The sequence below is a fragment of the Athene noctua genome, chromosome 5 (assembly GCF_965140245.1).
Source record: "Athene noctua chromosome 5, bAthNoc1.hap1.1, whole genome shotgun sequence".
Taxonomy (NCBI): Eukaryota; Metazoa; Chordata; class Aves; order Strigiformes; family Strigidae; genus Athene; species Athene noctua.
Window position 1 is genome coordinate 11,601,787 of NC_134041.1, and position 14,297 is coordinate 11,616,083.

Genomic DNA, 14,297 nt, shown 5'->3' on the forward strand with positions numbered 1-14,297 from the left:
GTGTCATCTCATTTGAGATCCTGAAATTTTTTTTTTTCTGATCTGATCCCAATTTCTTCAGATCTGTGGTATCTGCTTCTTGAGCCATCAAGCCATCAGCTCTTGTTATCCCAGCTTTCTAAGAGAGTCATTTTACACACGCGTACTGTGTGGCAGCTCCTTCATAGCAGCTTTGAAAATTGCTGGCAACTCTCAGCCAAATTTAACAGAGTAATAGAGATCTCGAAGATAAACTGTCCTGAAAGTTTTGTAAAAACTGGTGCCTGGTAAAAGAAAAGAGAGAATGAGTGCCACAAACCCAGTTACACCATCACTGTGGTGAGACTCCGGTTGACCTCCCAGATGGACAGTGAGTGCACGCATCCTAGCTGGCCAGACAGCATGTGCAGAGCTCCACACTGGCCCTAGCACGTGCTGCTTCTCACTCAGGCATATGATTTGCCATGATACAGACCTCAGCCCTCATACATCACTTTGCTTCCTTTGTGGCACCTTGTATCTCCTGTGTTTCTTTGACTGGCATCTCTGGCCTACCAAGATGCATCATACATTGCATCACCGCTGCAAGTAACTCTTTACAGCACTGTGTCAAAGAATTGCATGAGACTCCCACCTCCCCTGAAGTCCCCATCTGTGCTGTCATCGCCTCTTCTGTGGTGTGTGACCTTGGCTCCATCCAGCTTGACACCAGGAGATGCAGAATGCCTCAGGCTGCTCTTTCACCCAGAAAAGGAGGAATGATGGAGTGATATCCCATCTTCCTGCAACTCTGGCCCCCTTTCTTTTCAGGAGCCAGTTCAGAATTGCTCTCCATGGATTTGTTCTTGGCTACCTCATGGGCTGTGTCTCTCTCTATTACCATCACTGCTTTGTCTGCTTATCTAACACCTGCCTTCTTTCTGTCAAGAGCCTGTTCTTCTGCAGCTTTCTACCATCTGGAATAGCCACTCGATCAACTTTAGTTTCATTCTTCTTAAACATCTCAAATACTTTTTTGTTGTCTGTACCTCAGTATTCTACCTTATTGAATAGGCTGAACATAGTAATCTTTTTATGCCAGTTTACTGGTTTATATTTGATAATACTTGCTTCCCTCTCTTGCATTACTGAATGGTGTAAAACATGCTGAGCTGCATTTGAAATGGCAGATGCTGGACATTGTAGTAATGTACAGGATACCACTGTGTTCAGCTGGAGCCAGCCTGCTTGCTGCTGCTTGAACCACTGCTTCTCCACAGGCGGGAAGCTGAGTTGAGAGGAGACATGCAGTGCACTGCAGTGGAAGTGTACTTGTCTCCTTTGCAAAAGCGGAAGATGGTAAATCACATGTATCTGGTTGCAGATTTAAAATGCAGGAACTTTTTTTTTCCTTTCAGTTAAAATGTTTATGGTAGGTGTGCTAGTGCAATGGAAACCAAAGTCATCTTTGAGCTGTTTATGTAACATGCGGGTACAACACTCTCATGTTAACTTGTGATGTGGGTTTTTCCATCCAGGTTTCCAAGTTACTGCTTAATCTGGGTCTGGAAGAGCCACTGGTTCATGGGTCTGCACAGATCACTGACAGAGGCATGGTAAGTGTTCTCTTCAATACAGTCTGCATATCCTTTGCTTCAAGAACTGCTTCCTAAAATTCAGTCCCATTGTTGGGAGTGAAGCTGAGTTCTGAAGTGTGGAATTACAGTGTAGATGATACAGCCGAGGGTTTCCTTGTAGCCTCACCTATGGGTTCCTGCCTTTTAGTCTCTGTCTTGAAAAATATTTGGTAAAAATTCTCTCTTTACTCCCAAGACAAACGCTGCAGTCTCTTGTTCCCTAATGGAAGTTCATGGTAGTTGAGCAGTTTGCCTCCCAAAGGACACCAAACTCAGAAGGAGTCAGTATTTTAGCTATGCTTCTTGCTAAAGCATTTTTGTTGAATACCAGCTTCAAGCCTCCTTTTCACAGGTCTCACTGGGCAAACCTTAGTGAAGTCAGTGAGTACCAGCAGGACTATTCTTACCATGCTTACCTTACCATGGTGAGGCCTACAGAGACAGACCAGCTAATGGAGTTTTACCAAGTTAATTGACCTTGGGAAGACTGCCCAACTGTCTGCCTATAGAATAGGCCCCAAATTTCTAGGTCTTTCCTCTGCCAAAGATGCCTAGGGGTAGAGCAGGGTACACTTTGTTGATGAGTTCTTGAGACGTGCTGTTTGGAAAAGGTGTATGAAGAACACATATCGGAGAGCTCCACGTACTTTTGACAATTTCTATTCTTTTCTTCCCTAGGTTGGATCAGACAGCATTATTGGGTCATCCACACAAGTAGGGGAGAAGACATCCATTAAGCACTCCATCATTGGCAGCATGTGCACCATAAAAGACAAAGTTAAGATAATAAACTGCATCATCATGAATTCTGTTACAATTGAGGAAGGGTATGTCACCTCTTTGTATCTTGGTCCCCTAAATCTGCAGTTTCTTTTTCTAGATAGATTCCAAGTCAGTAATTTTTGTCCTGTAACAATCCCTAGCCAGAACTGTTGGTACCAGAGGGTGTGTTTCTAAAGACTGAGTCAGAAATAAGTCTCTATAAACAGGCTACAGATGCACAAGTGAAATGAATTAACAAGAGGGCTGCAGTCTTGGAACATAAATGTCTTCTTTTTAGAGGAGATCATATCATCTTCAGAATGTGTAAGTTAGTTAAGTGGATGTATGAGTCTGTATGAGCTTGTGTGTCAACCTTCAAAGCTTTATTTTAGTGGCTGGGTCTATGAGTATACCTAAAATATTTGAGGCACAAAGCATATTTCAAAGTGGTATACTTACCAACTAGAAATGTTCTTATCATCTTTGAACATTACAGCTTCACCTGAAATATCATTTTCTTTGACCCTTTTTTGTCATCTTGCAGCTTTACTTTACCATTGTGTATGCTGAGTAATAGGATAAATGAATAAACTCTTCAAAGAGAAAATCTGCCAGCTAGTAGAGGTTTCCCATGCGTTAAGACACTAACTAAATAGGTAGCCTTGAGCTGTACATTTCCAAATGTGGGAAAAGTGGCCTATCTGTAATTGTTGATGTCTGCATGCCCCCATCTTTCCATACATGCTGGCTTCCTGTGGATGTCAGTGGAAAGGAAACTGCTGATTGAGTCTGTGCAGGCCTGTATAAATTCCCTGCTTCTTCATGGCTTGAGGTTTGCTTAGGGCCTCAGGAAAAAGGCCAAACTCTTAAAAAATGCCAAGTTGGCTCTGGAAGTTGCATATCTGAAAAACAAAAAACCCCAAAGGATGTGGGGTCTATGGAGGATACTACTGTTACATAACTAAATTACAGGTAAGTATGGTACCTTGCTGCCAAGTGTTTGTCTTTAATAGAAATCCACAGTAATTTCAAGCACATCATAAATCAGAATTCCATTGAGTATAGAAAATAGCTGGTTTCCAGTTCAATTGCAAATGGATGCAGTATGGCTATATCACAAGCCCCGCTGTCGTAAGAAGTACTGGAAGCTCTCTCATTTGATCATGAGACCCTCTGTCACTTTGATTAATGAATTGATGCCACAGTCATAATGGTATGGTTTTGCATATGAGGTGAGCAGCTCTACCATTAAATCACAGAGGCAGCTAAGTGTATAAATTGTGCTATTTTTATGAAGAGTCCAAAATCAGCTTATGTGTGCACTGGTATATAAGATTATTCTCTCCTAAATCCTAAATCAAGCTCGGAGTTGTTATCTTAAACATTCCTCAAAATTTCACAAGCATCATAAAGATTGTGATATTTTTTTTAAAGGGGTAAGCTAATTTTGGGGGTAAAATTTTTGTGAATTTCTGGAAAACAACGTCATCCCTAGTCACTCTCAGCGAAAACAATGTAGCTTCCACTGAATGAAAAACCTCACAGTCCCAGGGGTTTACCCCCTTCAGCTGCTCTGTGGTTACTGCTCGCTGATGCACTGGTCAAATTTGTAATTATTCCTCTCTAGCCTGAATTAAGACTATAGACCACGGAGCTTTATTTCAAAGCATACCGTAATTCATAATGTGTAAATCTGCATCACGGTAAGTCTTAAGATTAGAGGGGTTTGAAGTCATGCATGCACAAGTAGTGAGATACAGAAATATTCTAGGTGCTGCGTTTCGTTGAAAGTCTTGCTTGTAACTTAGTGAATAATTTCTATGTATTTTGACCCTCTTTCATGACTTTGATTAAATCTGATAGATTTTTATTAAAATGCCAGTCTTACCTGTGTTTATGGATCCATTTGCAACAGGTGGGTAAATTATATGTGGTTTTGCTTTAAACTGCCCACAATGGACAACTCTTTGCATTCTAAAGACAACTCTTTACAACTCTTCACATTCTAAAATAATTCAGGCTTTGTCTAATCACCAATTTCAGTAAACATCTTGGACGTTAATTGGAAAGTTGGTATAAGTTTGACCCAAGTGTGGGTCAAAATAAGCATAATAAAGTGCCTTAACAGATTAATTAATTTTTTGTTGCATAGCAGATGTCCTGCAAATAAGCCAGTTTTAACACCATCTAAGGTATTGTATATTAGAAACTTCTAGAACTGCACTGAGAAGTGGCTAAAACCTGTGTAATTTAAAGAACACACATTTTAATGCTGACATGAGCAGCTCCACCAAACTAGTGGACTGCTATATTAATGCCCTAGTAAAATGTGAGTGGTAGCTGAAAGCTAGTCACAGCAGTGTTCATTGCAATAATACCAACTTGAAGCAATGGGCTGAAAAGACTGTAGTAGGGCCCATATTGTGGAAAAGACAAAGCTGTTTAGATAACCCGGAGAAGAAAGAAAGATTGGGTAAATAATTTCTGAAAGTTGGGAGGATGGGAACAACCAAATACAAAAATCGCTGTGCATTCTAAGTTCATTTATCAAGAGCTATGATTATACATGGCACTGCCTTGGTAAATTCCCTTACCACTTACATCACCTGTAGCTTCTCTGAGTTGAATCTTACTTTTTTTTTTTTACTTTTTTTTTCCCCCATCTAATCAGCAGCTTTAGTTCACTATGGCAATATAGAAAAAAAACCAAAACAACAACCAAAAAAAAAAAAAACCAAACCAGCCAAACAACCAAAAACAGATGAAAAATTTTTCTCTCTTGATGGTTTTCCTGTAATGTGATTTGAGGATCCTGGGCCATAGTTCCTGTGGCTTCAAGATCCACAAATTGCATCTCCAAACCAGAAAAAGGTTATGAATAGTCTCACCACATTTGATACCAGCTTCTGAAATGGATAAATAGATTCCCTCTGGGCAGATGGGACACCACAAGGTGCTTAGGACAAAACTAGCTTCCTATTGTTAGGCTGTGGTTGGCTCATTAGTGGAGAAACAGAGGTTATGACCTAGATGATGAAGACCTTCCCAACTGATCAAGGAACTGGGGTTAGCCTGGACAGTGCCATTGCATACTGTTTGTAAATTATGATCCCCGCTCCAGCAATGGCTGGTGCATTTGGTACTCTGGAGGACCAACAGCAGGGTTTTTTGTTTTCCCTGGTGTTTAGGGTTTCTGTTACATTATATATGTCTCCTGTGAAGTGATTTGAGTAAATATGAATCTCCCCTTAGAAGAGATTACAGAGGATTAGAGAAGTTAGTAACACAGGCAAAATAATTGGTAGTCCTTTCTTAATGTGTTTCCCACTGTGCAGCTAATTCTTCCATCAATGAGACAATAAAATAGCGAAGATTGCATATGTGCTGAGTGATGGACATACTTGACCAAGCTGAGAGGGATGTAATTTATGCAACAGTACAAGTGCTGAGAGATGCTGACTGCCCAGGTGACAGGCTGCAGCGAGGAAACGGTTCTTGTTTCCCTCTGGACGGCTCCCCAGAGCTCAGTGACAAATGACTTCACTGAGTTACATAGTTGGAGAAAATCTACTAATTGAGCTGAAATTATAGGTTACTTGAAAACTTCATATAACTGAATGCTCCTGCAGTAGCTGTAGCTGTCCTCAGTCTCTGTAGTAGTTTGGGAATGTCCCTTCTGTTTGTTCTGTTTGCATTAGAAGTGGTGTAGTACGACAGGGTACCTGGATTGCTGTGTCTTCGGTGCAGGAGTCCCCTCATTATAGCTCACTTGTGAAGGAGCAATCTGTTATGAAGGGAGGTTGTGGCATTAAGGGATGTCTCTGATGGATTTACTCCCCCTGATTTGCAAGATTGGCAAACTGGTAAGAACAGACAAGGAGAAGGCTGAGGTATTCAACATTTCTTCCTCATTCTTCACTGGCAATCTTATTCCCACACCTCTTGAGTAGATGGACCGCAAGACAGGGGCTGGGAGAGCAAAGTCCCTCCTACTATAAGAGAAGATCAGGTTTGTGACCCCCTGAGGAACCTGAACATACATAAGTCTATGGAACCTGGTGAGATGCATCCCAGAGTCCTGAATTGGCTGATGTAATTGCCAAGCCACTCTGATAATTTGAGAAGTCTTGGCAGTCAGGTAAAGTCCCTGGTGACTGGAAAAAGGGAAGCATTGCACCCATTATTAAAAAGGGTACAAAGGGAGGACCCTGGACACTGCGAACCTGTCAGCCTCACCTCTGTGCCTAGGAAGATCACAGAACAGATCCTCCTAGAAGTTGTGCTAAGGCACATAGATTGACAGAGAGGTGATTTGAGACAGCCAGCATGGCTTCACCAAGGGCAAGTCCTGCTTGACCAACCTAGTGGCCTTCTATTGTGGAGTGACTACATAAGTGAACAAGGGAAGAGCTATGGATGTCATCTGTCTGGACTTCTGTAAGGCCTTTGTCATGGTCCCCCACAACATCCTTCTCTCTAAATTGGAGAGTGATGGATTTGATGGATGGACTGTATGGTGGATGAGGAATTGGTTGGATGGTCCTGTCTAGAGGGTGGTGGTCAACGGCTCAATGTCCAGAAGGAGATTGGTGACAAGTGATGTCCCTCAGGGGTCTGTACTGGAACCAGTACTGTTTAATACCTTCATCAGTGACATAGGCAGTGGGATCAAATGCACCTTCAGCAAGTTTGTAGACAACACCAAGTTGAGTGGTGCAGATGATGCCTGAGGGACGGAATGCTATCCAGAGGGACCTGGACAAGTTTGAGAAGTGGTCCCTTGTGAACCTCATGAGGTTCAACAAGATCAAGTGCAAGGTCCTGCACATGGGTCAGGGCAACCCCCAGAATCAAGACAGGCTCGGGGATGAAGGGATTGAGAGCAGCCCTGCCAAGAAGAACTTGGGCGTACTAGTGGATGAAAAGCTGGACATGAGCCAGCAATGTGCACTCACAGCCCAGAGAGCTAGCCATATCCTGGCCTGCATCAGGAGAATTGTGGCCAGTAGGTCGAGGGGGTATTTCTCCCCCTGTATTCTGCTCTGATAAGGCCTCACCTGGAGTATTGTGTCCTGGGACCCTCGGCACAAGAAAGACATGGGCTTGTTGGAGTGGGTCCAGAGAGGGGCCACGAAAATGGTCAGAGGGTTGGAACACCTCTCCTGCAAAGACAGGCTGAAAGACCTGGGGTTATTCAGCCTGGAGAAGAGACTGCTTCAGGGAGACCTTCCTGTGGCCTTTTCTTGAAGAGGTTTATATGTAAGATGGGGACAAGCTTTTTAGCAGGACCTGTTGCAATAGGACAAAGGGTAATGGTTTTAAACTGGAAGAGGGTAGATTTAGACTAGCTATAAGGAAGAAATTATTTACAATGAGGGTGGGAAACACTGGAAGAGGTTGCCCAGAGAGGTGGTAGATGCCCCATCCCTGGAAATCTTCAAGGTCAGGTTGGACGGGACTTTGAGCAACCTGATCTAGTTGAAGATGTCCCTGCTCATTGCTGGGGGTTGGACTAGATGACCTTTAAAGGTCCCTTCTAACCCAAACTATTCTATGATTTTATGATTCTATCTCCATCCTGATCTCTTCATAGAACAGAAATTACTGCTTTTGGGGCTCTCAGACAATCTCACAATGGATTATGCTGACCTGAGCATGGTAACTGTTTCATTTGGTGCACTAAGCACCCTTAGTTTCCTTGAAATAAGACCTACATTCATGTTTTGGCAGTTGGGTTTTGTTTGGTTTGTTGGGGTTTTTTTCAAACACTGGCTTTATTTTTACCAGTCTTGTAGTTTTACTTTGGTAGCTTCTGGCAGCAGGAATGTCTAATTGCTCTGGTCATACAGGACCTTGTGCTGAAGTGCTCTGAGCATTACAAATAATATTAACAGGAAAAGCATGTTGAATCCTTTATTCCATCCCTGCAGATAAAGATTTCGAAATCTCTTATTTGTTAGTAAAACTATCTCAGTGTATACACTTACTGAAAGGAGCTTGGCCATTTTGTTATGTGCACAGTATATCCTTCCTTGGTTGTGGAAAATGAGCTTTTCCCTGGGAAAGATTCAGGAGATGGGACTGTAGTAGGGAAAAAACCCTGATCTTTGGACTACTTAGAGATTAGTTGAGGAGGCAAACACAAAAAGGTCAGATAAATATCATGTCCACAGTAAGCCATGCTTTGAAACGGTCTTGCTGACATGCTGGTAGTTAGTACCATAGGGCTCTGGCAGATTTAGTCTCTGAGATGCAGTATTTTGACACTTTTCTTTTTTCAGGGAAATACAGGAATGCGTTCTGCCTCAAATGATGTTTTTATGGAAATCATAAATAGGCTGCTGTAATTATCAGAGTGGGTGACAGCAAAACACAAATGGCCTGAGATTTGCATCAAGATTTCACCTCCACATCTGGGAAGTCCCAGATCTTCACAGAGTAACCGAGGAAGCTCAGTCTGTCTCACCTATAATTTTATCAGAAGAACTGCTCATTGGGGATGTTTGGTTTTGGACGATGGAAGAGATAAAATGTCTGGTCATCTGCCTGACATAGGCCAGAGAATTTTAGGCAATACTTGCTGAGTTGAACACAGCAGCTGTTGACTTTAGAAGGTTATGATCTTCATTTGAAAGTCTGGAAGAATTTGAGGTCTACTGACCATCTTGGGAAGTTGTTCCAATGTTCATTTTAGTCTTTCTATTCCCATTTGTAGAGACACATCTCCGTTCCTGAGTGTTTTATAGTCTGCAGTCAGAGATGCTTTGTGTGGCACAGGAGCTTGTCAGCACAGGTGTAATTTGTGGGATGCAGAATCGCAAGCTCTGGCGGGCAGGTACTGCCTTCCTCTTATATTTGCATTGCTGACATTTAACAGTTCTCTGGCTGGAACTTTGCACGGTTCCCCCTTCAACTGCACAACTGTGCCTTTATCCTGGTGTCCCTGATTATGCTTTGATGTGATGTCTCAAAAAGGTTCCTCACCGTTGAACTCCTGAAGCATTATCCCAAACTGGGAATAGCAGTGGGAGAAGGAGAGGGTTCCTTCCAGAAAGGAGTTTATAGCAGACAGTTGCCAGATAGCCCAATGCAGTGGGCAGTCTTAGTTCAGGAACTGTAAGACTGGGATTGCAGATGAGACTGAGGTTATCGTGTGTGTGTGTGTGCAGGGGTAGGAATTACTGAACAATAACCTTGTCTCCTTGTGTTTGTAAAGTTTACAGCATGTTGTTTTAACTACATAAAAACATACTATCCAAAAAGAATTGCTGAAATTTCCCATATGACACACTGCTAAAGTTACCACTTGGAAAGGGAAGGGGTTAAAAAGACAAGCAGATATGTTTCGGGTCAGGCTGCACATGATGGCAGCAAACTGCAGAGCGTTGCAGCATCGGGGAACTTGGAATGCAAGGGAGGTGACGCTGAGCGCTGCGGGTTACGAAAGCTGCAGGGAGGTGATGTGGATATTGAGGACAGAGGGAAAGTTAGACGAGTCCCACAGGGGGATGTGGTAAACCGTGGGGAGTTCTGACTCCCTGGGCAGAAAGAAAAGGCTGAATTAAAAATTTGCATGAAGGATTAAAGTACCCGGATTTGTGACAGAAGGACTGGCACTGAAAATGTTATGTCAGCCAAAGCTAGCATTTTCCTTGTTCAGTCATATGAAGACAGTAAATTATGTGTTGGATTTTGTTAAAAGTGTTCTGGCTACCTGTGTGAAAGTAGATGGTACAGATGCTGTAATGTTACTCAGTGAGGGGACTGGAGAGAGACTGCATGTGACTGGTTAAAGGCTACTCTAGTTTACCACATGTCTCCAATTTATTGCTACTTTCTATGAGAAAACGTGCAAAGGAAGAAAACAACAAGCAAGCCGAGCTGGATTGACTACTAACTGCAGATTGATTGTGAAGTTTATTGGTTGTTTCCTCAATAGTGCCAAATCAGCACCTGATGTAGAAACAGTCAGCAGTTTGAAGAAAGTTCTAATTAAAACCAGGATGGAATTGAGCGTTTATGGGGGTTCAGTGCATAAGTAGTCTTTTTCCCCTTGGATAATGGCAGTACAAAGGAATGATCCTATTGCCAAGGCAACTTTTGTTGAAATTGTAAAATATATTTTACAGCACATTCCCTCATGAGAAGGAATGAGGAGATGAAGTTTTTTACAGTACTGTAGCTTGCAAAGCTGGAAATAAGGCTTTGCTTATGCTGTGATTCCCAAAAATTTTGTATCGTAAAGCATTTTTTTAAATGGCTGTTATCTTCTGGACACTTTGTCTCACACCACTAGTTGCCCCCCTGCCCTGTGCTAGCCCTATAAAGAAGAACAAGTTTAGAACAGATATCACAGAAAGCACATGAAAAATGAGAACTTGATTCAGAAAAAGCATATGTTCAGCTTAAATATGTGGATAAAGTGTGTATACAGATAGAATATATCATGAGCTATGGATAAGCATGAATATATGAAGAAAGCTAGGTATAGTCCTTGCCTGTAAAAGGGCTCTTACTTCTCTTGATTATGTAGCAATTACATTCTGTCCTTTCTGTCACACCTCTTGCTTTTATACTGTAAATTTTTTGGTCAGGTATCAAATAATGTTCATTTTACTATTTAATTCAATGCACATGCTGTATACGATACTGAATAGAGACAACCTCTGGCTGACAGAGTTTGCTTTCAAGAAGATAAATTGAAGAGAGGGCAGACTAGGAAACCAATGAGCAGGAAGCGGTTGAGCTACTTTACTTTCAACTGAAGTAAAATTCTGCTGTATCTCATGTATGTAGGATATTTCTCATATAGTACCTGTTATCTTGTGAATGTCTGAACCATTATTACTAGCAGCTCCTCAAAAAAAAATTTATTCTGGCTAGCTTCCTGGTACATCAATCTGTCTGAAATAAATCACCTGTTATTTAATCTCAGATGCAGATGTTTCCCTGATAGTGCAGGGAGCTCTTCCCAATTTTCCAAACATCTTGTACGTCAAATGTTGAACTTAAAGCACAGATAAGCTCTGAAAAGTGGCATTTTAAAACATCTCCTCTCATTCTGCTGATCTGCTTCTTCAGGTGGCCAGGGTTATGTCTGACTTCAGAGCTATAAATAAGCTTCTGCCTCCTGCTAGCCACATGGGTCTAATCGAAAAGTGTGGAGATTTTTCACAAGCAACGGATTGCTGTTGGGCTTTGGTGGGAATCTGGGTGTGAGTGTCTCTGGTGCTCTTGAAAATCTTCCCCAACTGGGTATGGAAAAGGAAGAAATCATCACACTGTGCCAGAATTGTACCTGCAAGTTCCAAAGGGGACTGTGGGATTGAACAAGTTCAGCTTGGCTCTAAGAAGGCAGGCTCAGTTTGTAAGGATGACATTTAGAAAATCCTTTTCCTTGTCAACCTAGTCCATATGATAGGGAAGCTGATTGAACCAATAATGTCCTATGGAGGGCTACAGCTCTCAAACCAGAATTGCCTTTCAAAAACCCCAGGGAAAGTGTCTTTGTACTGTGTGTGCCAGTTACCCTGCTCAGTCTGACTGTGCCAGCTAGTGAGAAAGTAAAGCAAACCCAGAGACAGGAGCAAACATATAATTTTTCTGCTCTGTTACCTTCATATAGACATCGATAGCTTTTCCTGGGCATCAGCTGAGTGTCTGTAAAGTCATGCAGGAAGTGGCCCTCCCACTCTGCAATGAGAATCCAGAGGGAGGTCAGTTTTCCTGCATGTGGGGTTTCCTGGTGTAAAACTCCTTGCAGCGTACTTTTGCTGAAGTGTGCAAAACCGAACTTGCAGCTACATAAAAGGCCACCAATTTGTTTTTTCCAAGATCAGCTGGATTTAACTGAAGTTTCAGAGGTGAGGCACAACCTTCCAGGCGACCTCCCCCAGCAGCCTAAGTTTCACTTAATAAAACACATTAAGGTAGGTTTGAGGCAATCCTTTAAGGTCAGTTGAACTTTCACTGGAAAATACGAGTGCTGGCAAGTAAATGCAATATGTAATGCAAAATGTTTAGGGTGTGGGGAAGAAGTGTAAAGGAGCCATACCACAGTGATGAGCTTGGCTAGAAAAGAGACATGAAACAAGTTCCTTAGCAAAAACACCCTCAGAGACGGGTGAAGAATTTAGGGGGGTTGGTAGAATGATTTTGTTACCCCCAAGGGGAAAGACTGGAGATCAAAGCCCAAATTCACTTAAGAATGCTTGCTTTGAAATGTATCTATAAATTATAGCATGTACTGCTGGCATCTATTGTAGTCTTTGGTATTTGCTTGAATGTATAACGTGAGATTCATAGCGCCCTGAGTTCTCTTGTTAGTGTGTAAAAGCATGTTGGTGTAAAAATATGTTGGTGGGTAACACGTGTTGGTGAAGGCAACCTTTCAGATTCTCAAGTTTCCTAGTAGCGTTTTTGCCTCTTCCCTGTTTTCCCATGGTCTTTGTGCCTCACCCCTGTGATCATGTGTCCCAGCCACCGACTCACTAGCTAATGGGGGATTCCTTCAGGGGTTGCTGATAGGTTTTAGAGCTCTACCTGCCTCCTTGCCATCTCTCAGTGTTATTAAGGTGCCTGTTGTGACTGTTATCTTCTTGGTCAGAGCAGAATGGGATGTTGCTCCCAGGGGAATCCACAGCTGTTACCCCTCAGTCAGCAAAGTAGCTGCCGAGGCATGTCACCCTTTGCTTTTAACTCCTGAATCAGTCTCTCTGTTTCATAGCTCATCTGGAGGAGCAAGAGACCTGTCTTCTTGGCATGGCAGAGCAGTACCAACAGGCTGTCCTAAGCTTTGTGCTCCAGGCTCTTTCTTCCTCGTTAGTGTATAGTTTTAAGCATTGCATTTTAGACACCTCATTTGCTTTGCTGCCCAACAGAGATTATGTCGGGGTTTTGGCACAATTGGATTAAACTAGCAGACCTGGATAACTTCCATTGGCATTTCAGGAGATTTGCTGTAAGGCAAACCTGTGACATTCATACCTTCCTGAGCTTGCACAACTAGGGTGAGAGCAGCAGTTGAGGTCTTGACCTCAGTTACTTAAGCCCCTTTCTCCCAGGAGTGTTCATCACTTTAATCACAGAGTCCTAAATAATCAGTGGGTAGCCTGTAATTAGGGGGTTGTGTCTTGGACTCCTGCAGCCTGCTCCCGGTGTGCTGAGCACTGCGTATTTTGATTTCCCGTTCCCCCAAAGGATGTTTGATCTCATATTTACACTTTAGAAAATTAAGACGGGTACGGCACCTCAGTCCCCTGGCAATCTTCCTGCTTTCAGTGGTAGGTGCCTTGCTTTTCCTAAGTATCGCAGTGCTGCAGCGATTGACACACTTGATTTAAGAGTTTGATTTATAGACTGATACTCAGGCTGAAAGTCAGCAGTTCCAGGGCTGCATAAATCAGCCTGTCTCTGGGACTAATACTTCCTTATTTATAATTTCGACAGGAGATGGAATTCTTTCACAATTCTTTACATTTCTTTCAGATGTAATCGACCACCCTGTCCTTTGGTTTAAAGCTATGTGACTTTGCCACAAATAGAGGGAGGGGAAAGTAAGCTGAGTCCAGGAATTGCTGTGCTATAAAAGCTCCATATTGTATGCTCTTGGACTTTGCTTTCTCCCAGCTTCCTTCAAGCCCACACAAGAGATGGACTTGAGGTTTTTTGGCTTTCTTCCCCTCCCCCCTCCCTCCATACATACGCTGACCTTTTAGAAAAATAAATAAAAGATAAAGAAGGACCTGGAATGTTGCAGAATGTGTGTACATTTTGCTCTCTGTTGTTTTCTGCTGGGATTAGTTGTTTACAATGGGGGAGAGAGGGAGGGCAAAGGAAGGGAGGTCTGTGGCCTTAACTGAAATTAGTGGCATTTCAGAGTGATCTTGTTAGGTGGTCTGCAGTTTAAAGACCTAAATCCTTGTAATCCCCCCATGCCTC

The 14,297-nt window shown here is 42.6% G+C and overlaps 1 protein-coding gene across 1 annotated transcript in view; it reads left to right on the plus strand.

The window, feature by feature from the left end:
* EIF2B3 (eukaryotic translation initiation factor 2B subunit gamma) overlaps nt 1-14,297 on the plus strand; it is a 103,640-nt gene that overhangs the window by 73,714 nt on the left and 15,629 nt on the right. The window contains exons 9-10 of the mRNA XM_074908142.1: nt 1,497-1,574; nt 2,274-2,422. Of these exons, the coding sequence (XP_074764243.1) occupies nt 1,497-1,574; nt 2,274-2,422 (227 nt within the window). The remainder of the gene's footprint in view (nt 1-1,496; nt 1,575-2,273; nt 2,423-14,297) is intronic.